Source organism: Cornus florida, unplaced genomic scaffold, assembly GCF_030987335.1.
Source record: "Cornus florida cultivar Cherokee Brave unplaced genomic scaffold, ASM3098733v1 CherokeeBrave_3.0.0_Hap2_Chr11, whole genome shotgun sequence".
NCBI classification, from domain to species: domain Eukaryota; kingdom Viridiplantae; phylum Streptophyta; class Magnoliopsida; order Cornales; family Cornaceae; genus Cornus; species Cornus florida.
The window spans coordinates 110,049,347-110,077,090 of NW_026775581.1; the positions used below are offsets into that span (position 1 = coordinate 110,049,347).

General features: G+C 36.8%; 2 protein-coding genes across 4 annotated transcripts; both read right to left on the bottom strand.

Moving 5' to 3' along the window:
• Nucleotides 1-1,966: 1,966 nt before the first annotated feature.
• Nucleotides 1,967-15,738, bottom strand: LOC132282907 (plant intracellular Ras-group-related LRR protein 7). 3 transcript variants are annotated; one of them, XM_059784731.1, is made up of 10 exons: nt 15,479-15,738; nt 13,706-13,775; nt 13,288-13,334; nt 11,471-11,579; nt 11,230-11,315; nt 10,331-10,421; nt 4,805-4,890; nt 4,475-4,561; nt 4,232-4,367; nt 1,967-2,317 (listed from the first exon to the last, which is right to left on the bottom strand). In XM_059784731.1, exons 1-9 carry the CDS (start codon nt 15,575-15,577, stop codon nt 4,257-4,259), a joined length of 786 nt encoding a protein of 261 aa, XP_059640714.1. In that variant the 5' UTR covers nt 15,578-15,738; the 3' UTR covers nt 1,967-2,317; nt 4,232-4,256. The 3 variants fall into 3 exon arrangements, with proteins under 3 accessions (XP_059640714.1, XP_059640713.1, XP_059640712.1); XM_059784730.1 differs by having other exon boundaries at nt 1,967-2,323; XM_059784729.1 differs by having other exon boundaries at nt 1,967-2,326.
• Nucleotides 15,739-16,966: 1,228 nt separating this feature from the next.
• LOC132287011 (diacylglycerol kinase 1) lies at nt 16,967-26,338 on the bottom strand. The gene is made up of 9 exons (XM_059789470.1): nt 26,074-26,338; nt 23,096-24,633; nt 22,029-22,395; nt 21,308-21,384; nt 19,949-20,068; nt 19,358-19,522; nt 18,976-19,113; nt 17,669-17,820; nt 16,967-17,317 (listed from the first exon to the last, which is right to left on the bottom strand). The coding sequence occupies exons 2-8, from the start codon at nt 24,278-24,280 to the stop codon at nt 17,671-17,673; spliced, it is 2,202 nt and encodes a 733-aa protein (XP_059645453.1). The 5' UTR covers nt 24,281-24,633; nt 26,074-26,338; the 3' UTR covers nt 16,967-17,317; nt 17,669-17,670.
• Between the last annotated feature and the right edge of the window lie 1,406 nt (nt 26,339-27,744).

Below are 27,744 nucleotides of genomic sequence, written 5' to 3' on the forward strand. Positions count from 1 at the left end.
AAAATAGAAACCCTACCAAATTTATTAGGGTAATTTGCACACACTTTTTAAAGTTTAGATCAACGTCACTCAGCAAACGAACGCATAAATTTACATTGACACATTTTGAAATTTTAAAAGTCATATTTACCCTCAGGTCTGTAAATTGATAAAAATAACCCTCATCATATTATTCTGTAAACCCCTCTCCGCTGCACACTACCACCACCGCAACTACCGCCACACCCACATACCACCACCATAACCACAACCACCACCACACCAAAGACGCCTCCAAGCGAAGAGAAGAATGACGATGCGATGTCCGACGTCAAAACTATTGCCATCGCCGCTGCAAACGCCGATCATGTCGTCGGTGAGCACAACCCACCACAACTAGCCATCGATATCCTCCCACCCCTATCTCTCTCATCACAGACCGGCACCGATCCCTCTATTAGGTAGGAGTTTTTGCCCTATAACTGAGAATTAATTGAAAATAAAATCGAAATTAAAGCCCAATTTGAAAAAAGAGGTTTTTTGCTGGTTGTTTGTGTGTGTATATTCGAGAGAATGAAGAGGGTATGGTGGTAAGATGTGGCGGCTATTGTTGGGGTGGCGGTGGTAGGAGGTTGAGAGGACAGAGAGAACGGAGAGGAGGGAAGAAGATATGGAAGGAGGATGGTGGTGACTGTGAGGATAGAGGGAGAATGAAAAATAAGGTTATTTTCGTCCTTCAAAATTTAGTTTATAGAGTTACATTAGTAATTTATACTTTTTAAAAGGTTAAATGGTCATTTCTTCAGGTGTCATAGTTCTAGAGGGTGTGTGTGTGCAAACTTTTGAAACTTCAAGGGGTGTCAATGTAAACTTGTGAGTTGACCATCCGTTGAGTGGTGTTGATTGAAAGTTCGGGGTATGTGAGCTAAATTACATAATCTTTCTCAACAGTTGTCACTCTTACACTTCGGGTGCGCTCCCGCTCTCACACTCCGCACGTACTCTCACTCAAATTCTCACTGCTTATAACTTAATTTTGCCTTAATTTTGCTGCTTTTATACTCTTGCTCTAAAATTCGCTCTCGCTCTTATATTATGTGACTTAGGGTGTGAGTGCAATTTATCTTATTTATTATTAACACATATTTAATACCACGTATATTCAGTTTTTTAAAAGAACTTTTTATACAATTGTTCAGCTACAATAACAAACAAACTAACAAAAGAAAAAAAAAAAAAACAAGTGCAAAGAAGATTTGAATGCAAAGATGCTACTCTCAAGTATTTTGTTTGTGATCTTTCGAAAAAAAAAAAAAAAAGTATTTTGTTTGTGATCTTTCGAAAAAAAAAAGTATTTTGTTTGTGCTATATCCTTCACTCAATTATTTATCAGACTTTAGCAAGGGGAGGTATAATAGAGAAATACCACCAAACCCCATTAATTTCATGATGGTGAAATGACTAACCCATGTCATGTGATATGAATGCCAGGCAAAACACTCAACTATGGGTCAAAAAGAATATCTTTTTTGAGATTTTTTTTTTATCAAATTTGAAAAGTTACTGACTTCCGATTTTGATCAAATTTGAAATTTTAATTTCTAAAGATATATATAAAAAAATGTTAAATATATTATTTGAAAAAAAAAAACAAAAAAAAAAAACAATTATTTTGGAACCAAAAAAATAAATAAATAAACATTATTTTTGGAATGGAGTATTGTATTACATACCCCCTAAACCTTAACAACATGTCACTTCAATTCAACAAAACTTTTCATTATTTTGCGACAAGGGTAGACATGTTTTGGGAGCTAAGCGCTCTATCAACTAGGCTATTAAGTAATTAAAAATCAGCTGTCAACCTGCTACTAGGTAATAAATGCATTCAAACAAGGGTATGGACAACTAATAAGTAATAACACTTGCGGGGAACCCCAAAAAAAAAAAAAAAAAAAAAAAAAAGAAGGTAAAGAACAACAAGAGATTATACACTAAATTGATTTTATTACTGTAGACAATTAGCCTGAGTAAGAAGTTACAATTTCTCACAAACGACAGGATTCCAAGAGTAGACACCTATAAATAGGTTTTCAAGCAGTGGTTTCATATATAATCCTGCAAGTAACAGGGGTATAGTAGTCATTTCATATTATAATCCTGCATTGCAACAGCCATAATATATAGTCATCATTTACATATGATCGGACTAATAAGCTTGGATACAATATTATTTGTAAGCCAAAAATAACTCCATCCCACACCGTGAGGGCTTGAAAGAATTCATGGCAGGCAGAAACGACACCCTTGCATTCATGGGGCCTCAATCACCATACTCCTGCCGCTTCTCAAGTTTTCAAAATTAAGTAATTAGAAAATAATAATAATAATGAAGCGAGTTGATAGATATAATATATAATAAAGAAAAAAATGCAAAGGGATAGAAATAATTAATTCACGACAGACAGTGATCGAACCCACAGCCCATTGGTCCTTTTTTTTTTTTTTTTGGTCAATGAAAAGTAAATGCAACCACCACTTAGTATTACCATAATATCTTTCAGAAATTAAGTTGGCCAAGATGGCTAAAAGGCTAAAAATCCAGAAAGTTATGGATGGATGCAAAGGGATGCACGTCAGTGTGTGGTGTATGTGGTTTCAGCTACTGCCCTCATTCAATCATGTGACACTGACAATTATCGATGGAATATTAAAGGAAATACAGCTTTTGAATCTAACATCTGTTATATATCTTGAATTCATGCAAAATTTGCAAGTTCTTGATGCAGATTATTTTCCAAGGGAATGAATAAGCCAGTTGACAACCTTGGTAAAAAAGAGCTATCAAAAGATAGAATCAAAGGTTGAAAACAATTCAGAACACATTAAATGTTATTTAAACAGTTAAGAGTAAAAGAGAAACTTCCACCAGAGATAAAAAGAACTTACATATCTAACTTACATATCTAATAAGTTCCAAGAGGTATTTTAGTTCCCTTACAGATTTTTTTGTAAACTAGATTAGAAGAGGATTAAATACTGTATGACAAACTATTGAACTAAAACAAGGAAAACAAATAAACTGGTTGCGCATAAAAAATAGGCTATAGATCTTAAGCATTCAAAAAGAAATTTCACTAAGGGGAGGTGAGAAGGTCGAGCCTCATAGTGGGCAATTTGTTAAATGTGTGTGTGAGTTAGGGCTGCAAGTTGGACTGGCTCACCAGTCCTAACCCAACCTCAACCCGAATCGGGTTGGGTTGGGGTAGGCCGAATTGTACCCAACATGAGTTATGGTCAAAACCCAACCCGAATATTTTCGGGCCAGTCGGGTCGGTTGACGGGTTGAGTTTTTCTTTTTTATTTATTTATTTTTTTTTTTTTGGGAAATTTATATATATTTGATTATATTACTATTAAAAAACAAAATATTTTTAGGGCAAATCATTTCAGCCTCCCCAATCGCCTCCATCCCTTGGTCTCATTCTCAACTCTCTCCCTCTCTCTCTCTCTACAATTGCAAACTACAAAATCTACAAGAATCAGAAATTCAAAACCCATATATTTCAGTTTATCTATCTGTCTGCAAGAATCAAAAGTTCAAAACCTATTACCTATATCAAAACCCATATCGGCATATCATTTCAAATTGTTCAAAAAATCAAAACCCATATCTCTTAGTTTCCATCGCCCGCTGTTCTAGTTCGGGTTCGCCGCTCGCAAGCTTCAGCCGCTATCTCTCAACTCTCAAGCTTGCCCCCCTCTCTCTCTCTGCAACTGCTAACTTATATGTATGGGTTTTGTTTTGATTTTTGGAAGTGACGGCGGCGGCGGAAGCGGCAAAGGCGGAGGGACGGCAGCGGCAGAGGGAAAGGGACAACGGCGGCAAAGGCGGAGGGACGGCGGTGGCAGTAGAGGGGACAGCGGTAGAGAGATAGAGAGAGAAGAGAGAGGAAGAGAAAGAGGAGAGGAGAGAGAGGAGAAAAAAAAAAAAAAAAAAACATTTTTTTATATTTTATTATGGGTTTCGGGTTGGGTTCGGGTTGAGCCCGAGCCCAACCCAAACATGTCTGGGTTTTGACAAAACCCAATCCGAACATGAGCCCGATTTGTGAATTTTAAGCCCAAATTTCAAAATTTCTGGGTTGGGGTTGGGTTGGGCTGGGTTAGCCAGCCCAAGTTGCAGCCCTAGTGTGAGTACCTTACCTAACCAAAAAAATAATAATAATAAAAATTGTGGAGTGGAATATACCCTCAAGGACTTCCAATGCAGAATATCACAGATCAACACCCTCATCAAGGCCTTTGGAACTGATCATCACATTTGAATCAATTTGCTTGTCAAACTTCTTTTTCCTCCGTGCTTCAAAATCCTGGAATCCTTCCAGCTGAAAGCAGATTTTGGTAAATTCCAATTCGGTAAAGTACCAGACTTCAATAATTGCGCCAAAATTAAAAGATGCATCAAGCCATGTATAAAGGAACTGTGTCTCACCTGCTGAAATTGATCCATAGAAATGGGATTGCCATGCAAGGAAATGTTCTGCAGAGCTTTGCAGTCTTTCAACAAATTTGGAGGTATCTGGACAGCAAGAGATGCCAAAATATCAATGCAGCTGATATATGTGTTGTTGCCCAAGTATACTTGCAAAATCCAAAATATAGATAAACTAATAACAAGTAACTTCAAATCTGCAACATTACTTCAAAAGGAAGATGCATGGAGATTTTAGATATGAAAGTGTACCGTCTATAAAATGATTCCGGGAAACAAGTTAATTAAGGGGACGAAAAAGATTTGAACGGTACACTTAAATCTGAATACCTGTTTCACATTATTATTGTCTAAGCAGAGTGACTTTAGGTGAACAAGATTGCAAACTGAAGAGGGAAGTTCCTCAATAGAATTTTCTGCCAAAAAAAAATTCACAATAATTAAAATGAGTGAGAAAAGGGGTAAAAAGATAAACAAGCACTGCATCTCAGGAAAAACAAATAAAGGAGAGGAATATCATAAATTGATCACCAAGGTTGATAGCAAACAATCTAATCTCTAAAATTTCATGGCCAATACGAACCTCTGAAGTTTCAGAAGGCATGGGTCATGTTTTACCAATGAAAGTTGAAATAGTTTTCCTATCAAGCAATTTATCCATAATTCTTGCAATAAAACTAAAAAGAATGTATGTCAAATGGAAGAATGAAGGCATAAACAACTCCGGCAATAACACTGGAATTTGTAACCATCAAGAGAGAAACTCATATGAGACTTGCTGTCTCGATGCTAAATCTCAAAATTGCAATCAAGATTAATGGGATATACATGCAGTTAAAGAGGTTCTACTTGAAACAGAGACTTCTCTAAAATTATTCAGGTCATCCACAATCCAATAAGAATGATTCAGGACAGCCACATTAATCAGTTATCGCTACTGATTTGTCACAAAGGAAAAATGGACTCTATTCTGCTTTGTAACAAAGTTAAAAAGAGGCTTAGGCACAAGGACCTCTCGTTAGACTATTGCCAATCGCTCTCCTCTTTCATGATATAAAAAATCTAATCTAGTTTCTGATTAATCATATAGGTGCAAGTCTTGATGGTTTCATTCAGGCTACAGCAAAAACCTCCCAGGAAATTAGATAATTTCTTAGCTGACATAAGACTTTCTTTTTCCGGTAGGTAAGGTTAATTTTAATAAGAGTAGTGCTATTGCGAGCGCACGCTCACAATAGCACTCACAAGCACCCCGTTTTTAGCCATAGGATGTGTTTTCTTGAGATTCGGGAACACTAAAGAAACTCCGTTTCTCTCTCTTCTCACGCCGTTTAACCCAACTTTCTCAGCACAGTTCCTCTTCTCTCTCCTCTGTCGGCAAAACATATTCTCTCTTTCCAAAAAAAAAACATATTCTCTCTCCTCCATATGTCTTTCAACAAACCCACTGTTCTCTCTTCGTCTCTGCAGATGACTCCCTCTTTATTTCTCCTCCTCTCTTCTCTTCTCTTCTCTTCTGGGTCTCTCTCAAAAAAGAAAAAGAAAAAAAACCTCTCTAAAACGGTAAAGTTAATTGGCTCCTGCTGTCTCAACTCTCTAAAGACCTCTTGAACTCCTCTTCTGATGACCGGCGGCCCTCTGCTCTCTTCCTCCTTCAAGCTCTTTGCAATACTCACACTGCCCTGCCAGCACCGACTGGAGTAACCCAAATCCACGTGCACCATCTCACCAAATTTCTCCCTTCATCATTGAAATTTATGTGATGGGAGAGAATAAATTAAAGGGGCTGTACAATTCTACCTTGGATGTTTGTGTTCACATGGGCATGGGTTTTTTTTTTTTTTTCATCTTCTTCTTGTAGTGCGTCTTCAACTTTGGAATGAGTTTGAATCTAGAATGGATGTTTTGAAGGAGAGACCAAAAAAGAAAAAAAAAAAAATTCAATTGGTGCGGTGGTTCGCCTGACAGATATGGTTATCTCTCTGGCCTCTTCTCTCTCTGACCCGGTTCCGGTGCTCTCTCTGGTTCTTCAAAGTCAGTATTGTTCGCCGTTTTCAAGCCACTTAACAGTGCTCTTCTCTCTCAAGCTACAGACCGCCATTCTGAAAGTTAATTGGCTTAGGGCCTGTTTACTAACAGGAAGTAATTTCTATTTTCTACTGCCAACTCTAAAAAAGCAGAAATAAAAGTAAAATTATGTTCAATAAAATTGATTCTGATTTCTAAAAAGAGAAAGTGAAATCAGTTTTAATGAAGAAAGTGAAAAGTGACTTTTTGATGCTTTCTATACTTTCTGCACTGTAGCGGGAAATTGATTCCTACACTGTTACCACACGGGCCACTGTTCATCCCAAATAAGTTGTGCGTGAGTTGCTGTCTTGTTTATAACATCTCTCTCTTCTCTCTTCTCTCGCCACTCTTATCTTCAGAGAAAGATCAAGACATAAAGTCGCCAGAGTTCCCGGCTGAGATGTCGTCGGAGAGGACAACGGATCTGATGTCTGTGAATCCTTTTTCAGTCGACCCACAAACCCAGTAGCTTTTAACCAAGATCCAAATTTCAGCTCACCTTTGGCCAAAGGTTGATCCTCAAGACCTCTCCAAACACACTGTTGGAATTCATGATCGACGCGACCACAAGAATAACAAATCATAGGAAGACGCTCATAGCGAAGATTAACCCAGATCTTACAACCGTCATGATTCAATTTCACTCCGCGACGAAAGGACCTCGTTACATCTATTCCAACTCTAAGCCTTGTATACCTGCCTTCTTCGCAACCAAGATCTCGAATTTCAACTTGCTCACAGAGTTTAAAAGCAGCAGCTATTTGACGAGCCACAAACTCCGAAGCCAGATTCAGCGGGGGTTCAATTGCTTTGACCTAAAAGGAAACAAGGTGAAACAGAGATTCATCAATTATTATTCCAGAAAACCACTTTTGGAGAGCCACCAAATAGTCATCAAAACACCATGGACCACTGTTGAGAACTCGATCTCTATCATCTTCAGTAAGAAAAATGAACTGTATAAAAGCTGGCTTAATTTTGTAGACTTGGAGAGTTTTGCACTCCCAAGCGTCACTCAAAACGTTTCCTAAAATTCTCAATTTCAGGGGTTTTTCGGAGAACCATTTACCAACCAAACTGAATTTACAGAATCGCGCCCCCTCTCTCGCCTTTGTTGCGTCAATAAATCTCTCTTCATCTTCTTCTGCCGTGAGAGTAAACGACTGTAAATGCACTGTCAGATCATCCTCCATTGATACTATCAGCAGATCAAGGAGTAAACAAAGAAAGACAATCACCAAGGTAGTGATGCTTTAAACTCCTCACTGTTGCACGAGCAATGTAGGAGAGCCCTTCAGCAAAGCTAAGGGAGATCTATATGACTTTGTTATCCATCTCTTACACACAAGATTAGGAAAGCAAAATTAAAATTAAAATTATTAAACTTACTTTCTATTTTTTGCTTTCAAAATATTGAAAGTAAAAATAATTATTAAACATTATTTTACTTTCTATTTTAGTTCAAGAAATCAAAAGCATAATTTTACTTTTAGAGAAAATAAAAATAAGAAAGTGAAAGCGTTAGTAAACGGGCCCTTACCGATTCAATTCCCCGCCGGTAAAGTTAATTGGTTCCTTGCTCTTCTCTCTCAAGCTGCGGGTTCAAATCCTTGCTCGCCGGTGCAAAGTTCCAACCACGCCATCGTGGACCTCTCTGCAATTCCTCGCCGGTAAGCTTCTTACGGTTCGGGGTTGCCCGGCACTCAAGTTTCAGATTTTGCACTCCAGTTCTCAGTTTGTGCCGACACCTTTGTCGTTCCCCGTTCCGTCCCTTTTCACAAGGATCTTCTCTTACTGATGAAAATTGGGTCTGCTATGAAAGGTGTGACTGGAGAATCTGGAGAGAGAAAAAGGATGAGGGAGAGAAAAAAATGTTTTTGGGTCTGCAAATAGAACGAAGGGGAAGAATAGGAAATTTGGATGTATTGGGGTTCTCTTCCACTAGTTTGCCCTCACTACTTGGACCAGATGAAGGAGAAGATGAGCTAGCCGAGTATGGTGAGGAGAGGGCCGGCAGATTGTACGACAGTTTCGCGGACGTAGAGAGAGAGAGCGCGAGGAGAGAGAAGAAGACCCAGCCCATAAAAAAATAAAAAAAAAATTAACTAAAGTGACGTAGGAGAAAGTTGCGTTAAACGGCGTGAGAAGAGAGAGAAACGAAGTTTCTTTAGTGTTTCCGAATCTCAAGAAAACACATCCTATGGCTAAAAACAGGGTGCTCGTGAGTGCTATTGCGAGCACGCGCTCGCAATAGCACTACTCTTTTAATAAAGATATACAAAGAAGCTCCACAGACACATTCAACCTAGAAAAAACTCTGACAGCCCAAGAGGATACCCACCTAGCAAACAATCATGAAACTTAATATTTGTGATGAACAATAATGTCATAACCCTATTACTGCCCTAGATGCAACATCATGAAACTGTTACAAAGGGGACATTGAAATAGAGCAGTCATCCGCTCGCAATAGCACTACTCTTTTAATAAAGATATACAAAGAAGCTCCACAGACAGATTCAATCTAGAAAAAACTCTGACAGCCCAAGAGGATACCCACCTAGCAAACAATCATGAAACTTAATATTTGTGATGAACAATAATGTCATAACCCTATTACTGCCCTAGATGCAACATCATGAAACTGTTACAAAGGGGACATTGAAATAGAGCAGTCATCAATTTGAAAAAATAAGCAACATAAAATTGTGAAATACCCGAGCATACATGGGAGGTTAAAGTGAGGAAGTCTGTAACCACCAAATCAAAAGACTTCGGAGTTGAACATTCATTTACAGAACTGTGTTGCCCAACCCTTGTGTAAGATATAATGGGTAAAATGCTACAGACACTTGACAAGTGCAATGAAAAAACAATTTTGCATACAAAATCTTAAAGGAAATAACGTCAGGCCCTGCCAGCATCTATAGAAGTCTTGCCACACAAACACCACACAAGCGCTTAAAAGGAGGACTGCATGGTTATAATGGCATGTTTTATGTGTCTAACAATGTTTAGATGTGGTATATGTTCAACGCACAAAATATTGAATTTCTTATGCAATATAACTTCAATTCACATGTCTACATAAATTTAGCCCAATTTATGGCCCATCAAGTTCTTCTCTCCTTACACACAAAGAGCTACATTGCTTGCAGTAACCCGATAGCAAACTACAATCAATCCAACTCCACGATTGCAACAACAAAAAGATCGAAGGTTCTCTCTCTTTGGTTCTTGTATTACCTCACATACCAGCACTAATGATTGATTCACGAGCGCCATTGCATTACGGCAAGATTGTGGAGACTGGTGGCGATTTTATCCATCTTCAAAGTCTTTTAGGTATGTTTATAGGCACATTAATCTAACAGTTGTATATGTGTGTGTATATAACTACACAAATTGATGGGCAAACAAGGTTGATTGGGCCAAACCAATGAGCCAAGCTCAAAGACTTATTTCACTATATTGAACTGAGCTCAAACACACCAAAGCTCAGCTTGGCTCAGTTCAGTTATCAATCAAATACGCAAGTGTGTGAGCATGCAAGTCCAAGACTGAATAATTGACAAAGTGAACTACAAAACTTGAGGGGCACACAAGTGTTGGAAAGAGCCACATGGGTTTGTCTAGAGCACCAATGCCACATAAAATGTAAAATAACAATCTTTATTAAAGGAGGTTAGATGTTAGATATTTTCCTAATTCCCAAACTATGTAAATTGCAATAGTTTTCTTTAAACATGAATATTCAGAATGATTAAAAGCTAGATGCAAATTTACCATTTGCTTGTAGTTCTTCCAGAGAGAAGCAACTTCCAATTGATTCTGGAAGAAACTTTAGCTTGTTGTTTGAGGCATTTAAGAGCACCAACTGCATTGTCAAACAATTCATGTTAATTTATAAAACTAAAGTATTCAAGATAAACGTTTATATTCTAAACCAGAATTCTGAATAATGAAATCATAATGTTCAAAAAACAGTTTTAAACTAGTCCTACGTCAACCCTAACATTGTTCAACTGAAAACCCTGCTCCACAATCGACAACAATAGAAGAACAGAAATATTGTGTACTTAAGCATGCATTATCCTAAAGAATCACACAAATCATGGGAAACACAAAGCCAGACTAGTATCAGACAAGTGCAATGAGATGATAAAAGAGTTCTAAGATTGTTAATAGAAATAATGATGACAAGAAGTTTACATACACGCACACAAACTTAAACATAAGGTAAGGAAAGAGTATTCTTAAATAAACTTGAGAGCTTTTAGAATTATGTACCAGCCTCCCACCCCCTAAACAATAATTAAAAAAAAAAAAAAAGGATTAAATAGAAGAACAAGAAGAAACAAAGCCTTTTTCCAAACTACTTGAGGTCGGACACATGAATCCTATTTTTCCGTTTTACTGTATCTAAAGCTGGGCCTCAGTTAAGCTCTTATATTCTTAAAATTCATGTTCATATTGCTCCTGACAAAATATTATTTGGCTGTAAGTTAATTAATAACAAATTAAGCAATGCAATTTGAACAAAACTTTTTTATAAAGTCAACCATAGTACCGGATCACCTCATTAGTGACACTGAATTATGGAATACATGCATGTTACTTGTTAAACTACAATGACTAGAGCCACACATGATTAGGGTCTATGGTTACTAGATGCAATTACTCACATTGCGCAAGCTCCCTATAGTCTCAGGCAGACCCGTTAATAAATTTCCAGAGATGGACAACCGCTCAAGTCTTACCAACTGGCCCACTGAACACAGTAAAAATATATCTGGTTAAAACAAGTAAAGCACCTTCCTTTGCAAGAAACAACGTTTTAAAGTTTAACGATAAAACAAAAATAAATAATAAAGTTAACTCGATTACAAGTGAAATTCCTTACTTAGAGGAGAAGAAGAAAATTACATTCATCAGGCAAGGTAGTGATTCGATTCGTGTCCAGCATCATAACTTTTAAAGACTGAAGTTTCCCAAGGTCTATTGGAAGGCGCTCAATAAGGTTATCTGATAATACCTGAAAGGGAGTCATTCGATCAGGTATTCAAGTCACCTCAGAACATCATTCAATCACCACATCGACACTATTACCAAGTACATAGATGCATAAATGCACATTCTGATAACATGAAAACACAATAAGTATAATATAGAGATATATATCTTAACGATCACAAACCACAATTGGTTGCATGCCCAGGTGTGATATCCCAAGAAGCTCAGTCAAACAAATGCAGAGAACTCCTCAGTTAAAAGGAAGTAGAAAAAAGAGATTGAGAAAGTAGTGATAATATTCTTATATGATTATTCTTCTCAAATCTACAGAAAAATTAACACGTCAACTTTCCAAAGCAAATAAACCAAAAAAATCTCTGATAACACAGTTACAGTTCAGGTATTCAGGAATGACTTGATACACAACATACTTCCAAGTTCCAAACTAGGAATCTGGTTCAGAAACTCCAGAATAAGTTGACGGGAACCCAAAATTGTAGTGTGTGTGAAAAAAAATTGATTGCTGAGAGCTAAAAAATTATATTTTTAGAAGATTTATTTTTATATGATTATTTCCTACAAGAACTAGTTGGAGGGAACCATCAAATTATCAATTATTAGGGGCTTATTTCTGCTTCAAATGGTAGTGATTCAGGAACAAAGAATCATACAAGATAAATTCAGGTTTCTTTCATTTGATTCAAGCAAGGTTTTTGGCATTGGGATTCTACGTAGGATCAGTGGAGGGTCCATAGGATCTGGATCGTAGGATCGTAAGATTCTATAAAACTCGTATAAAAATTAAAAATAAATAGAGAATAAGGATAAACACAACATCATCAACATTCTAGCAAAATTCAATTCACAATGAATGATAACAAGAGAGTAAGACACATAAGAAGCACTTGAAGCCAATTCTTGATTTCCTCTATGCAAGAATGCCAACAGAACAGTCAAGCAGAATTTCATAGAAGCAATTAAGGCAAAGCCTAAACAAAGAGAAAAGAGGAACAGAGAAATAAAGAGAGAGAATATTTTAGTTGCCTAATTATGTGAGCAATTTTGTTGGAAAGACTTTTTGGTTAAGGGGGAGAACAAAACAGGGGAAAAAACAAAGTCTCTTTTTTGTTCAGAATGGGCAAATAACAGGCAGGGAAATTGAGCTCTCTTTGTTTTGTTTTGAAGAAGGAAGGAAAAAAAAAAAAAAAAATCAAGAATAATTGAGAAAATTAGAGAAAATTGGGGAAGTTTTGACTCGTACCTTTGAAATTCGAAACTGATCTTGTCTGCCTTTGAAATTAGGTCTACGCTTTTTATTCTTTTGTTGATCTTTTTAAATACAATTAGGCTAAAGTGTTGGACTTCATATTTAAAAACCTAGAAATTTCTTCACCAAGTGTAGGCCCAAAAAGATCCCGAAAAAAAAAAAAAAAGAACAAACCAACACGATTTAGTAGGACCGGTAGGATTGTATGATCCCACATGATTCTACAATCCTAATTCCAATTCTACTTCCAAGCGATTCTTCATGTGATTCAAATTGACTTAGCAATTACGGATTGGGATTTTAACAACCATGGATTCAAGAAAATTCTGAATATATATATATATATATAGATATATATAAACTATATTAACATCTAATTAGCAGTCAAGAAAAATTATTTTAAAAGTATCTTCTCGGAAGGCACAATAATAAAGGTAAACAAATGCAAACTTGTAACTCTTACCAGTCGCTGCATGTTAATTAGTTTGTTGATCTCCATAGGAACGTCAACTACAGAAGAAGAGCAGAACGAAATGCTAAATCAGCTTTAACAAAAGAACAATTTTTAAAAAAGAAATATAGAGCAAGGTTCAATAAAAAGGAGTAAAAAATTCTCATTCCCATGTACAAATGGAAAAGATCATATGGCCTCCAGCATCTCAAGCATGCAAGTTACTGCCATTAATAACAACTAAAACTAGACTAATTCTAAAAGTCTACAATAAAAAATAAGGTAATGTGTAAAATAGAAAAGCACAGCTATGAGTGTAGCCACACATTATTCTACTGTGACCATTTGATAATATTATCATCTCCATATGCAATTAAGAATGACAGGGAATAGGTACAATGAGGTAGTTTATGAAACTAAAGAGAATTACCTAATTTATTGTGTGTTAAATCAAGAGTTCGTACAGATCTGTCCAGGTCAAGAACTTCATCAGGAAATGTCTGTTACATTAAAAAACAACTAGTCAGTACATCATAAGTTTCATAGATAATACACTTAAACAAAACAAAACGCAAGAAAACAATGTCTCCCAATCTATTCAGTCATCTATTTTACATTCACTTCTAAATCATAATCAGATTGCCGAAATATTTCCAAGGGGAACTTGGAGAAGGATTGCCAGCAAACCGAAAAATCTAACCCTATTACTCATGAAATTATATAGATCATTCATTTTTTATCAAATCATTTTATTTGTCGTCCATAAGGGAGGTTACCAAGTTGCACTTTAATCAAATTTAACATTATTAACCCAACCGAAATTCCAGAGCAAACAGTTAGAAAGCAAAATCACAACTCCAATTACGTCTATAGAGAGATTCTATTTTGGCTCATCAACACTTAAATTGAATTATGTGTACCATCAAACTGACTAACCAAGATTCAGTTGACGATTTCAAAATCTTAAGCCAAAATTATGTGTAAGAAAAGGTATCATATAACAAAGTCCATTGGTTTAAAAGGGGAAGCAATCCCTATCTCAAATGGCCAGTCATGACCCAAGACACCTTCCCATCTATTTGCATGCACATTCACGCACACAAACAAATACACATACATATTTATATGTCTTTTGTGTGTGTGTGTAGAAAGAGAGAAAGAATGGAACTAAACAAACAGCCTAGAGGTTGTGATGAAAATGAGAACTGAAAAGGCCAAGAACTTCCTATGACATGATATAGTCCAAAAGTGAAAGAATTCTATAAAGACAATCAATAGAAGTCGCTTTTGAGGGCATATCACCACTTGCCAAGTCATCAGATCCATGATGATGCACGAGCACATTTTAAGTAAACAAACACAAGTTAAAGTAACTTCCCATTTTGAAAGTAGCTTGTGCTTTGGAAATGGAGCTTGACTTGGAGTAGAAAATAATAATAATAGTAACACAATTACCACTTCCAAATCTATTCAAGGGGCAACCAAAAAATTCCCAATAATCATAATCTGTGAGCAGCAAAAAAAAAAAATCCCAATAATTATAATCTGTAAGATTAATGCTTATAAATTATAAAAAGATACAACCAGTTTTGCAGGTTACACAAATTTGCCGCATAAGTGACAATGTGACACCTATAAAAGACAATAGATTCTCACCTGGGAAAGTATTAAGATCATCGAAACCAACTAAACTTTAAATTCCTTCCTCAAACAAGAACAACATGCATATACAATTTTGGTGTGACATTCATCCGAGATAATCATAAAAAATAAAACAAACAAAAGATTGGATCAGAAAGCTAATTGCAGCTGACATGAAAAAATAGTAATGATAATCACAATAAACAAGTCAATGAACAAAAACCATGATACAGCCAAAGCCAGTCATCGTATGCAACTAAGAAATATACAACCGTACTCAGTAATGCAAATTAAACAATTGTATTGATCATACGATTTTTTTCCACCTCTACCAAATACTCATTTTCCAATAAACCCCAAACCCAATTTCCTAGCATTTTGTGCATATAATTCCAGAAGCCCCAAAGCCAAAAAACAAATAAATAAACACAAAGAAAACACGCATATATATATATAGGCACTCAAATAATCATCTGAAATTACACACAAAAACACATAACATATGCATATCCATACATATATATATTTGTAGAGAGAGAAAGAGTACGAAGTTGGGTGGTACCTTCAATTTGGAGTCACGCAGAGCTACAATACCTGTTGATCGCCAGCGAGCAATCCGAGTGGCTTTGGAATCGGCGTTCTTGCTGCTACAACACCCCATCTTCGTCCGATTCCGAGTCGAAAATATTAACCCAGTGATCTCATCAATTTCTCTCAGAAACTCGACCCTCACACGAAGAAGAAAAATGGTGTTGTAGAAACGTAGAATTGTCGAATAGAACAAGCAATTGAGCAACAAAGCGCGTTGTCTTTTTTGGTTAGTTTTTCTACGTTGTTTGTGAAAGACAAATAAAAATAAAAATAAAAATAAATAGTAAATAGAAAAAATTACAAATAAATCCTACTTTTAAAAAATAGGGTATAGTGCAAGGAAAAAAAAAAAAAAAAACACTCCAAAATGTGCAAGAAACACCCAAATCATTTGTTATATGTATATAAATTCCAATATTTTCAAAATTTTGAGCATCAGTTTTGACCAAACTTTTTATAAAAATCCCAAAATACTCTGAACTTTAAGTATTTCTTTTTTACAGAGTAATAAATAAATAAATAAAAATAATAATATATAAAACATAAAAATACATAAATTTATTTGGGGGTTTCATAAAAAATTTAAAACATACCCTTATTTATTTATATAGTTTTTTGTTTTTGTTTTTATTTATTTTTATTTATTTATTTAAAATTTTATTTTGTCTAAAGGGTATTTTAGATATTTCAGTCTTCAAATTGAAGAATTGTACTTATTTGCCCAATTTGAAAAATGTAGTAAATTTTTTTTTAGCACAAGGGGATTTTTGCACATTATGTATATAGCAAGGGAGTTTTTTTTTTTTTTTTTTTAATACAATTTACCCTTAAAAATATAAGATCATCAAAAACAACTTCTCTCTTTTTCTTTTTCTTTTTCTTTTTCTTTTTTAAGAAAAGAACTCCAACGCTTTTTTTTTTTTTTTTTTTTTTGACACCTACATTTATCTCTCTTTACTCCTGTTCTCTTGATTGAAAATTTTGGTGTAAATCTAAAGGTTGTGAAGGCACATGATAATATCAATCTCAACTTTATTTCTGTATTTGTTAAAAAAAAACTATATCCTTGCATTATTTAACCAGTGCAAATTTAACAAAGTTACATGGATCTTCTCAAGCTCTTAATATTGTTAGAACAAAGATTGATGTGAAGTCTTAATGGTCACAACTCAGTTTTTAGTCCCATGACAGCAATATGAATGTAAGATCGCCCTCCACGTGTGTGATGGGACGAGTTGAGATAATGGTCGCAACTCTGTATTAGATTACCATATATGTGTGTGTGTGTATGGTGAACATATGCGTGTGTGCGCGCGCGCAAAATACGTCAATATACGCACTCAACTTCATTTGTGCCCCAGAATCCTTCGAAAAGGTAGTACACTATGCAAGCACACCCAAGTTCAAACGAACAGACAGATGTTGAATAGAATCCCCTTGGAAATAATTACATACTGTATAATGGTAAGGCCGCCTCAAAAACTCCCTCTATGTATTAAATTTAATCAAGTTTCATTTACAAGCATGCTTCAGGTAGCAGCATTGAGTTTGGTTTGAATTAATATTACATATGAAACAAAGATGCCCTGGATGTATATAAATCACTTTTCAAGTACACTCCAAAACACTGGCAGCAACAAAATCCCAACTGATTAACGTGGATAGGGGAGACGGCTAGATTCGGTGCCATTTCTTGAAAAGAGCTCACTTCTGTGATGTGTTGACTTCATCATGTGATCTGTTTCAGCATTCTCAAACACATCGGCAATAGCAGCTGCATAACACATACGCGCTCTCTTCACATGAATGCCTGCACAACCAGTGTGAGATGAAAAACATACAAATTGTTATGCGTATAGGATTGTTAAGTCATGATCTGCACTAAGACAATTATTAATTATTTGATGCCCAAAAACAGTTCTGATTCTAAATACCAACCGCAAAACCACTCGAGTCAAACTATTAACAAGAACTGTATATACAGATTTTACAAGAAAAGATTTTGTGGTTAAGCCAAGATCATTCGAATAGCATCATTAAATTAGATTTTCCATAGTACAAAGCAGAGATGCCATTGATAATAGATGCATAATAACTTCTTCAGTTAAACTCTCAAAAGAATAGCTTCAGTGAAAACAAGAAATAGACAGACAGGAAAGACCTCTAGGACAGCCTCAGTGCCATTTCTTGAAGAAGAGATCGCTTCTGCGAGGCATTAATCACGTGATTGGTTTCAGCATTATCAAGTACATCAGCAATTATTGCAGCTGCATGACCAAGAGGTTCCTCTGCTGCTCTCCTCAACATGAAAGCCTGTTCGACCAGTACAAAAAGCAATACACGCAGATTGTTACAAATCTAGGATTCTTAAGTTGTTGCAGCATCAAGACAATCAATAATTATTTGATGCCCAAAAGAGCTCTGATTCTGCCAATCTGAATGACAAGTTCAAAACACCCCACAGACCCTCCACCTGCACTTTGGAAAGTGAGGACTGTGATGATTTTTTGCAATAGCTAACTACCCAAGGGTCTATAAAAAAATAAAAAAGAGTTGCAATTTATGTCCTTTCATTACCGAAGATGAGAGACACTCTCTTGCCTAATACATCACAGTTTGATAAACCACTGCCTCACACTCAACCGAGTACTACTTTCAATTTCGGTAACGTTAAGCTTTTGACAATATAGAAGTTTACCCAAACTTGTAACTCAAGTCATTTTAGATGCTACCATGAACCAACAGAACGTTCCGAGGAGGGAAGTGGGTTGAACATGAGGAAGGAGGAGGCTGAACTGTTATTTTAGTCTACAATCCTTATAAATACACAGTGGAAGATGACAGTACATTTTGTGGAGATTGGTAACGTTCCTTTAGAGCACTAGTCCAATCTACATATATTCAATGTTAATGAAAACAAGCACAATATCTGAATTAAAATCCCTCATAGATTTACCGGGGACATGTGCTACAATCTACATTGACTACTACTTCATGTGATTCCCCTTAATAATTTGAAAGAGCCACCAGGAAATGTCAAGAATCAAATAAAAGAATTGCCCAGTGCCGGCCCCGCCTATGCCAGATAATGGAAGGAAACATTGGAGGCGGACATACATAAGGTATTATTTTGCACTAAGTGGCTACTCTCTGGCTCGAACTCACAACATCAAAAGTCAAGATATACATGTCTCTTACCTGCCTCTATTTGATGACCAAACTTTAGATAAGGGAAAACGAGGGGGTTCAAATTGCAGTACTGGTCACGTGTAGATTGGAGATACCAATGTTTTCCACGCCATTTTGCAGCATATAATTCTTTTAAATTTTGTAGTGAATTTGATATCGCAAAACATGCTTTACCAAGAATTTGAACATATGCTACAAGTAGTGCATTACTGATGAGCATGCAGGTATCTCACACACACAGACGCGCTCGCGCGCACACAGAGAGAGAGAGAGAGAGACCTGGCCATGATGTGATATGGCCAATGTACATGGTTGCTGAAGCCAAGGCTCTCCATCTATTTGAACAGGCAATGCGGCCAAAAGCTGGATCTTAATTGACTGTCCTTGCGCAAGCCTACGAGCCCGAGAAAGCCCCACCTGTTTCCATATAAAAAATTTAAAAATATTATAAAAATAAAAAAATAAAAAATAAAAAAAGGGTTCAGATATGTTCACATAAACTTTAATGACAAGGATCACGAAGACGCGGTGTCGAATTAAAAGGCCACAGAAAAGACAAGGCTACAGGTTTAAAGCACCCTGGAACGGGTCCTAAGCCAGGTAACAAAGATGATATGCAAATCACATAACAGTTGAGCAGTATCACAAAAGACCACCTCACCTGAAGCTTGCCAAGATGCCATGTCCCTGATATGCTCACAACCTCCAGTATCTTATCATGCATTGACTGCGGATCAAAATTATCGTAAGTTTCATCCTCATTTTGCCACAAATCTACACCACCCATGTAGCTGCCAATATTAGCAACAAGAACACCTTCTGCATCCTGCAAAGAATAAAAATGAAGTTATAATCTCTGCAGCGGGACTGATGACGGAAAAAACTTATCACCTGCTGCAAACTTGCAGACATAGTGGCATGTAGGGATTATGAAAAATCAAAAAAGTACAGTACCAAAAACACAAGTAAAAATATACAAATAAAAAAAATATGAATCTGATTCAGGTATATTGTGAGAAAAATACTAAGAATGAATTCAAGAAAGGAAAATTATATATATATATATATATATATATTGCAGGCCAGCAAAAACAAAAACTTTTAAAAACGAAAAATCATTTTAGAACTTCAGTATAATTGAAGAATTAATAGTTAATTCTCAAAAAAATCAGTGAGCATATTTCGATACGTATGATGATGATTTCTAAGAGAGTTAGAGATCATAAAACATTTAAAAAGATCTTGCACCCACCTCAGGGACCTCAATCTCAGTACCATCCACTTCCACTCGAACTTGCCAAGGGAAATCTGCAAGTGTCCTATCCATGATACCCTTAGCGCCTTCTCTTGCATAAAGAACTTTATTCATAAACTGCAATCCAATCAGCATTTTCAGCAGTATGGAAATTGATAATAGTTACTGGGCAAACCAAAAAAAAAAAAGGTACTAAGGAACAAACAGAAACTCCAACTACAACCCAGCTCAGTAAGTAGCCAATTTAGGTTAGAAAACCCCAACATACTCCTCTCCTTCACCCACCAAAAATATAATACAATATAATATAATTAAACAGAACATCACTCCGCAAATAATGGGATCAAGCGTCTTTGTTGGCATGACCCTAGTGCATGCTCACCTACATTCGGACTGGGGGATCAACTCTGATACCATCTATTACGACCCGTATCACACTGTGCAGATATTGCCTACTTTGCACCCTCTTGGGTCTTGGCGCTCCCGGTTTTGAAATGTGTCTACACAAGTAGGAGGCATCTCCCCTTATAAGTGCCACAACTTCTCTCCCCAGGCAATAAGGGGCGATGCATCCAAGCTGCACGGATGCATTTTAAAAACCATGAGCGCCAAGAGAATATAAAACAGACAATATCAGGAACAACCTCTCTGCATATAGAGGTAAGGATGTGTACACCAAGCCCTCCCCAGACCATGCAGTGGCGGGAGCCTCATGCACTGGCTAGCCCTTTACGTTATTGTTGTTGTTGTGCATAGTATGAGGAAGGTCCTAACAGATAGCAACAGAGCCAATTCCTAGCCAGAATATGGGGGGGCGTGCACAACCCCATGAAGATCATGCCAACGAAGATGCTGGGTCCCAAAGAGGGTGTGATTGTTATTTGTTATGTCTCACATTGCCTAGGGAGAAAAAGTTGCACTTATAAGGGAGATGCATCCGTCTATGTGGACGCGTTAAACCCAAAAATGCCAAGAGGGTGCAAAGCGGACAACACATTGTGAGGCAGGTCATGACACTTTACATAGAGAAATAGTGCAGTCACTTAATAAAGAAATTTATGTTATTTTATATTTTTAAATGGATGGACTTAAAATGGTTTTCGAATAATAAGGCATTAATATCAGACAACATCTACACAGTGTGAGGCAAGTCTTGACATACATAAAAAGTGAATGGGATGCAGGTCTAAACATACTTAAGGAGTCTAGAGAAAGTTTAAAATAGAAACATCACTTGGTTTCAGCGCCCCATTACCCCACAAATACACATACTTTCAAAAAGAGACTGCTTTGCCAAATTTCTATACATTCTTAGAAGGGTAAATCAGAATTCATTGACCATGACTTTGCAATTACCTGGTTATAGAACTTCTCTGGGTTCTCCTCTCTTAGATTATGGATTTCTAGAGCAACCTTTGCATCACATCCAACCCCTGTGACAGTACATGTAAAAATTTGTCACTGTAATGCATGAGAATATACATTACAACCATAGGGGGGCTATAAGGTGCTAATACGAAAATAAGAAAAAGATAAAGAAAAGATAGAGACAGAGAATAATATTTGGCCAGCCATAAAATTCAAATAGCAACCCACCCAACAGGCAACCAAAATCCTTGCCAATATGTGATAGTCAAAGTAAGAAGCGCCTATTAGGAAGATCCAATTAGCCCATTAGATTAGCATTGAAACATGGGGATGAAACAGGGCAGATAAACAACATAAACATATATAGAGACTCATGTATGCCAAGAAATATCAAATATTTCAGAACCTCTCATGTCAGCCCAACACAGTTAAATATTGTACCTCAACACAAAGCAGCCCAAGTGAGATTTAACTAAGGTTACGATTCAAGCAAGCTAGGTTGATCTCAGCTTGATGCACTAGATATTCAGCTTCGATAAGATTCAACATAAAAATTGGAGAGAGAGAGAGCCAATCACAACCATTATGCATCAAGCATTCGTGCATTATAACATGAACCAAACTTATGATCTAACACAAAGCATCCAACAATATTTATACATCTTTTACAATTTTTTAAGGAGTTTCAAAAGAGTTTATATTGCCATACCAAGATAGTTGTTCATGTATTTTGGTGATTGGAGTTGTTTGCCCTGTTTGTTTACAATTGCTATCTTCCATCTATCCAGAATGGTTACTGCAGCATGTTCTATGTGATGCAACACCGTGCAAAGACCACCTTGTCTCTCCACTGAGCCCAAACCACCTCCCCAGGACAAAACTCGGGCCAAGTCATTTCCCGTCCCTGCAGGAAGAATGGCAACTGGAGGAGGAGAAACAAAATTTTGCTTATCTATGGCATTCAAAACCCAGCCAACAGTACCATCTCCTCCACAGACAAGAATTCTGAAGTGTGGCACTCTTCTAAACAAATAGAGACCCATCTCTGGCCCCTGTGTCGAGCTCAACTCAAAAACCTGCAGCGCCATCAAAAGATCATCAATCCAAAATTGAAGTTAAGATGTAAACCAGCCTTCACAAGCTTCATAAAATTAGGTGAGAAGGTAGATCACCTCCATAGAATTCGAGGAAAACTAGTCCAATGTGGTTCAAGTTAAGAGATTGTCAATGGCGAGCAACTTAGCTACAAGCATGTATGCTGCATCACAGCAGCAACCAAGCAAAACGAGTTTTGAAACTTGAATCCTCAGGGAAATTTGAGTTTCAAATGGCTACCAAACAAAACGTGGTCATTTAATCCATCTTAGTTTGCAATATCTTTAAAGCATGTCCATTTTCCTTTAATTTGAAACAATTTCTTTAATAAATACATCTTAGTTTGCAATATCTTTAAAGCATGTACATTTTCCTTTAATTTGAAACAATTTCTTTAATAAATACATGGGAGGAAGTTGTTTCCACAAACTTTGTACACAGTTAAAATAGACAATCAGCAAGCTAATCAAAACCTTTTACTACGTATATTTCATGGCAAAAGTGTCAACATTATCAGGCATTGCATTGTCAGTTGTCACTACAACTACATTATTCACAAGAGACTACAGAGTGAACTATTATCCGTTCACCAAGAGAGAGAGAGAGAAGAAAACTAATTTTAGTTAATAAATAACCCACAAAATAGTAAGTAGCTTGAAATTTTGAGGAGAGAGACCAAACCTGGACAGGATTCAGAAGGATGTTCAAACGCTGTCTGAGTGAATCTCCGCGCTGAGCCCCACTCTTCTTGTTAATGAAAACTAACAGGGGCCTTGCATCCGGAGGCAAATCAATCAACTCATATCGCTGTTTCATCCCTAATATCTGAGACTCTTCCTTCTGGTTCAGTGATAAACTTCTTCTAAAACTGGGCTTCGAATCCATCTTTTTAACATCGTTGTCATGGTTATGATCCAAATCCCCATTGATTGCGCTATCAGCAAAGCTCTCCTCCATTTTATGAGAACCATTAACTGGTTGATGGGTATCTGCCGTGCTGTCTGTGGACGTGCTGCCAATACTACTGCCGGTACCTGTATCTGTGGTTGCCTCGTTTCCCTGTTTGTATTTCTTGCTTTGACTTATAATACTAGCGCGAACAGAAGATGCAATCTCATTGGCTCCATGTGTAATAGAACTCAAAAAGCCACCGGGGGACATGCGGCTAAGTTCCTTAACAAAAAGCGGTGACAAGATTAGCCTTCTAAAAGGGCCTATATCACAAATATCACCTGTTTCATTAGACATGCTACCGTGGCAGTCAACATGTACAAGCCGTTGACACCATAAGCAACACCAAATTGGAGATCCCCCAAGGAAAGACCCACTGCACGGTTCATCACAATGGCTACAGAAAGAAGTTTCATCAGGTTGATCTGCGACCTCTGTCCACCGAACAGCCCATTGGTGCATCACATGCTCATATCCAACCATAGATACACACTTACAATCCTGGTGTGCATTTGAGGAGCAGCTCAGATGAGCTGCAGCACCACATATGCTACAACGGTGGATAAAACTGTCTGAAGCCACCATTGGTCCAAGAGCCTGGGAAGGAGACATAGATTTTAAGCATACACAACAGTTTAAACTTTTCCCACGAGACACAGATTCCAAGTCCCAAGTATGTGGAGCTACAGGAACCTTGTTCCTTGCCTTCGGGTTTTTCTTTGATCTGGCTATGGCTTTCATCCAACCGAGATTGATGTTTCTTCTCCATTGGAAGGCAGTGTACGCTATAGTCAGGATCCCAACTAGGCCAGCAATAAAGCAAGAGATAATGAAGAGACGAGATTCTGCCAGTTCAGATGGGTTCTTGCTAATCCAACTGGAAAGCAGAATCTCAGATTCTCTGAAGTCATCCATGTTTCAAAATCAATTTTTTTGCATCCTAAATGTACATATATAAACATTAAACTCCTTATTCCGGGCAAAAGAAATATCTATCTCAAATCACTACAGCAGCTGACGTAAAATTTCCCCACCACACAACAATCATCCAAGCATGACCAGAAACAAAATCAGCACTGAAGTTTGCAAATATCACTTATCATTCTGCTGGATTCAAGGATAGTCCCTTCAAAAACTTTTGAACTTTCACCCTGCATAACCATTCTATCCAGTTTGGAAGAACATAATGTCTTAAGATTCAAGAATCCTTTGCTTCCCCAAAACCCTAGAGATCACTCTTCAAGTAGGAAACAGAACAGCTCCTAAACCTGGAACAGAATTCAGAGGGAAAATGAATCAGAAAATCAAAAAACCTATGTAAGATGGAGAATGATATTATCCAATTTGACACCCTCTTTTGAATATGATCCATTGCCACTCCATGAGATTCAAGATGTGAATAGAATAGATAGATTTTTTTCCCGGTAGATGAACAATAAGAAGGTAAATGTAGTGAAAAGGTTGAAACTTCACTTGTTTGAATAGTAAATTTATACCACTATTTATCTACAGAGTTAGAAGCCAAATTCACCAAAAGAATTCAGTTTAAGGCTCCCATCATGCACTTGATACTATTAGGAGCAGTGGAGCACTAACTAAAAATTAGGAAACAGAAAGTTAAGGTTTATATAACACTTACAATAATAACTTCAGCTAATACAGTGCAAAGTCAGTTCTGTGTCCAATCCTCTCGGTTAGGTCACAGCACCCAGGATTAGTGGAATTAATATTCTATAGCAGTTAACTCCAAAATGTACATACCTTCTTTTCAAAATTACCCTTGGACTTAAACATTACCAATTACAAAAAAATTTAAACCATCTTAAGCGCCCTGGTAAGTTATTCCACTTCCTGATCTCTAAAACTTAAAACCCTTCACCAAACTTTTATAGCACAATAAAAGGCAACACGTAATACTGAGAGTGGACCTTGGCACAAAAGTAAGGCTTCTCCATTTTGACTTGGATGTCACGGATTCAAAACAAGAAACAGCCTCTCTGAGGTAAGATTGTATATATTTGACAAGGTCTTGAAAAAGTCGCTAACGAAATACCGCATTAAGAATCCCATTTACTTTGCAATTTAGACAAAAATGGAATTGTGATGCTTGGATCTTGGGTAGAGACAGGGTGATATTTTAGTAGGTAAATTAATGCCTCAGATGGTGAAAGAATCATCGTATGCCACTGAAGATGGATTATTACAAGCCATACTTGGCATTCAGGAATCTATTTCAAAGGAAACTCGTCCACGGGATAGCCCTTTGCAACAAAAAGTAATACCAATAGGATAACACCTAAAACTAATAGTTTCAATCACAACGATTACCCCACGGTCACTGCTATTGTTGCTATTATTATTCACAATATTAATGACAACTAACACTTGCATTTAAACTTCCCATCCTCATTATTTGTTAATTGTAAAGAAACACATAATTTTACATAACCTTGAGAATGCCAGAAACACTGTGACTTTACCAAAACAAGAAAAAATAAAATAAATAAATAAAAACTAGAGAGGAATGAAACAACTCAACCATGACACAACTAAACCCCAATTAAAACTTGATTTAGAACACAATCACACCCAACTAATTCGTGGATATCCTATCAAATATCTACAACTATCCAAACGCAGGAACACTAATTTTTTAAACATATTATGATTTAAAAAACATGAGAGAGAAGAGATTAAAGCACACTTACAGTAGCGTCTTGTGTGATCACCGAATAGGTAATGATCGTGCCGACCGTAAGAAACCCTAGAGAGGGAGAGAGAGAGCGAGAGAGTGTCCGAAATCGAGAACCAACGCAAAGCAAAAGAAAACAACAATGTTTAGATCTTTTTAGCTACAGTTTTGAAATCGAAGAGCGTTCGCTTTTTTGTTTTTAAATAAAATTTCTAGTTTTTCTTTTTTAGATTCTCTCCCACTGTGTGTGTGATTCAGATTCTCTAATTTGTGCAGAGTGTTAGTGGGAAGAGGGCTCGGAGGGGGTGTGTCTAGACTACGCGAGGGTGCGTAGAGTCCGATGAGACACGTGGCCGAATTTTGGAGCAGTGAGTAGGAGAGAGAGAGGGGTTAGGACCCACTGTTAGGTTGCAAGGTGTGATGGGGTAACGCGTTTTGGGACATGGCCACGTGTGAGAGAGAATGGGTCGCATTTTGCACTTTGCGTGCTCTAGAGAAAGAAGGTAAATCCATCGTTCATAAATAAATCAAATTTATCGTTCAAAGCTTCCACAAAGCTTTAAGGAAGTGCTCAATTAATTTTGAGTTTATTCAAATCGGGGAAATAGTAAATAGATCAGCAATTTGATTGACTACCCAACAAACAATGAAAATTTTCATTTTTACTTTAAATTAACAAAAAATTGGTGGCATCCATGTTAATAATAAGGTTGACTTGTCAAATGCAAATTTAAATCGAATGTATAGAATCGCGCACTAGACCATAAAGTGAATTAAGTTGTAGTACTTAAATATAATTCAACTTAACCTGAGTTTTATAGACTCAACTCATGCCCATAATGAACTTGTAAACTTAAGATTAAGTTTTATTCAAATTATTCACAAGAAGACTATAATGTTGGGTTTAGTGTGTAAGAATAGAATACCTATTCCAATCACTTCTTTATTTTGTATGCAATTTAAAGTAAGAATGGTCATTCATTTCATTCCCAAGTAAAAATTTTCAAACCAATGGCAGATTTATGTGTATGCTTGCGCCCACGCCAAATTTTATTTTTATTTTATTTTTTTGTTTTCTATAGGTAATTTTAGCTCAGCCAAAAAAATAAAAATAAATTAATTAATTAAAAATATAAATTATTACTAATATTAGCCCACCCAAAAAATATTAGCCCACCCCATTAACAACTCATGGATCCGCCCTTGACCGCTACCACTTCCACATTTCATCACCGTCACCTCCATTGCCTTCTACAACCATCACTGTCATTACCACCTTCAACTACTTCACTATTGTCACCTCCACTACCTTCTCCCACTACCACCTCCACCATCACCACCACCACCACGAACTTCTACTAATGTCACTGCCTTCCACCATTAACACATTCAACAACCACCACCTTTGTCACCATTGCCGCCTTCATCATCACCACCACCGCCACCTTCCACCACCACCACCTACACTATTGCCACATTCCACCACCATCACTGCCACAACTGTGATACCCCTGGATTTCAGGATGCGGGTTGGCCAGGCTCACGCCCAATTACCCGAGGATATCAAAACAATTAGTAATAAATGAATACAGAATACAGTTAAGATAAACAAGAATAAATAAAACTGCTGAAACGAAACTAGAATGATAATCCAAAACTGAAAACCTCAGAATAAAATTTTATAAAT

What these genes read in the sequence shown, in the direction of transcription:
- LOC132282907 (XM_059784731.1), bottom strand. Translation starts at nt 15,577, where the DNA reads ATGGGGTGTTGTAGCAGCAAGAACGCCGATTCCAAAGCCACTCGGATT. An exon ending in ACAATAATAATGTGAAACAG is followed by an intron (nt 4,562 to 4,804) that starts GTATTCAGATTT and finishes CTTGCTGTCCAG; the next exon opens with ATACCTCCAAATTTGTTGAA. An exon ending in CTATGGATCAATTTCAGCAG is followed by an intron (nt 4,368 to 4,474) that starts GTGAGACACAGT and finishes ATCTGCTTTCAG; the next exon opens with CTGGAAGGATTCCAGGATTT.
- LOC132287011 (XM_059789470.1), bottom strand. Translation starts at nt 24,280, where the DNA reads ATGGATGACTTCAGAGAATCTGAGATTCTGCTTTCCAGTTGGATTAGC. An exon ending in TCCTTCTGAATCCTGTCCAG is followed by an intron (nt 22,396 to 23,095) that starts GTTTGGTCTCTC and finishes ATGGCGCTGCAG; the next exon opens with GTTTTTGAGTTGAGCTCGAC. An exon ending in CAGAGAAGTTCTATAACCAG is followed by an intron (nt 20,069 to 21,307) that starts GTAATTGCAAAG and finishes ATTGGATTGCAG; the next exon opens with TTTATGAATAAAGTTCTTTA.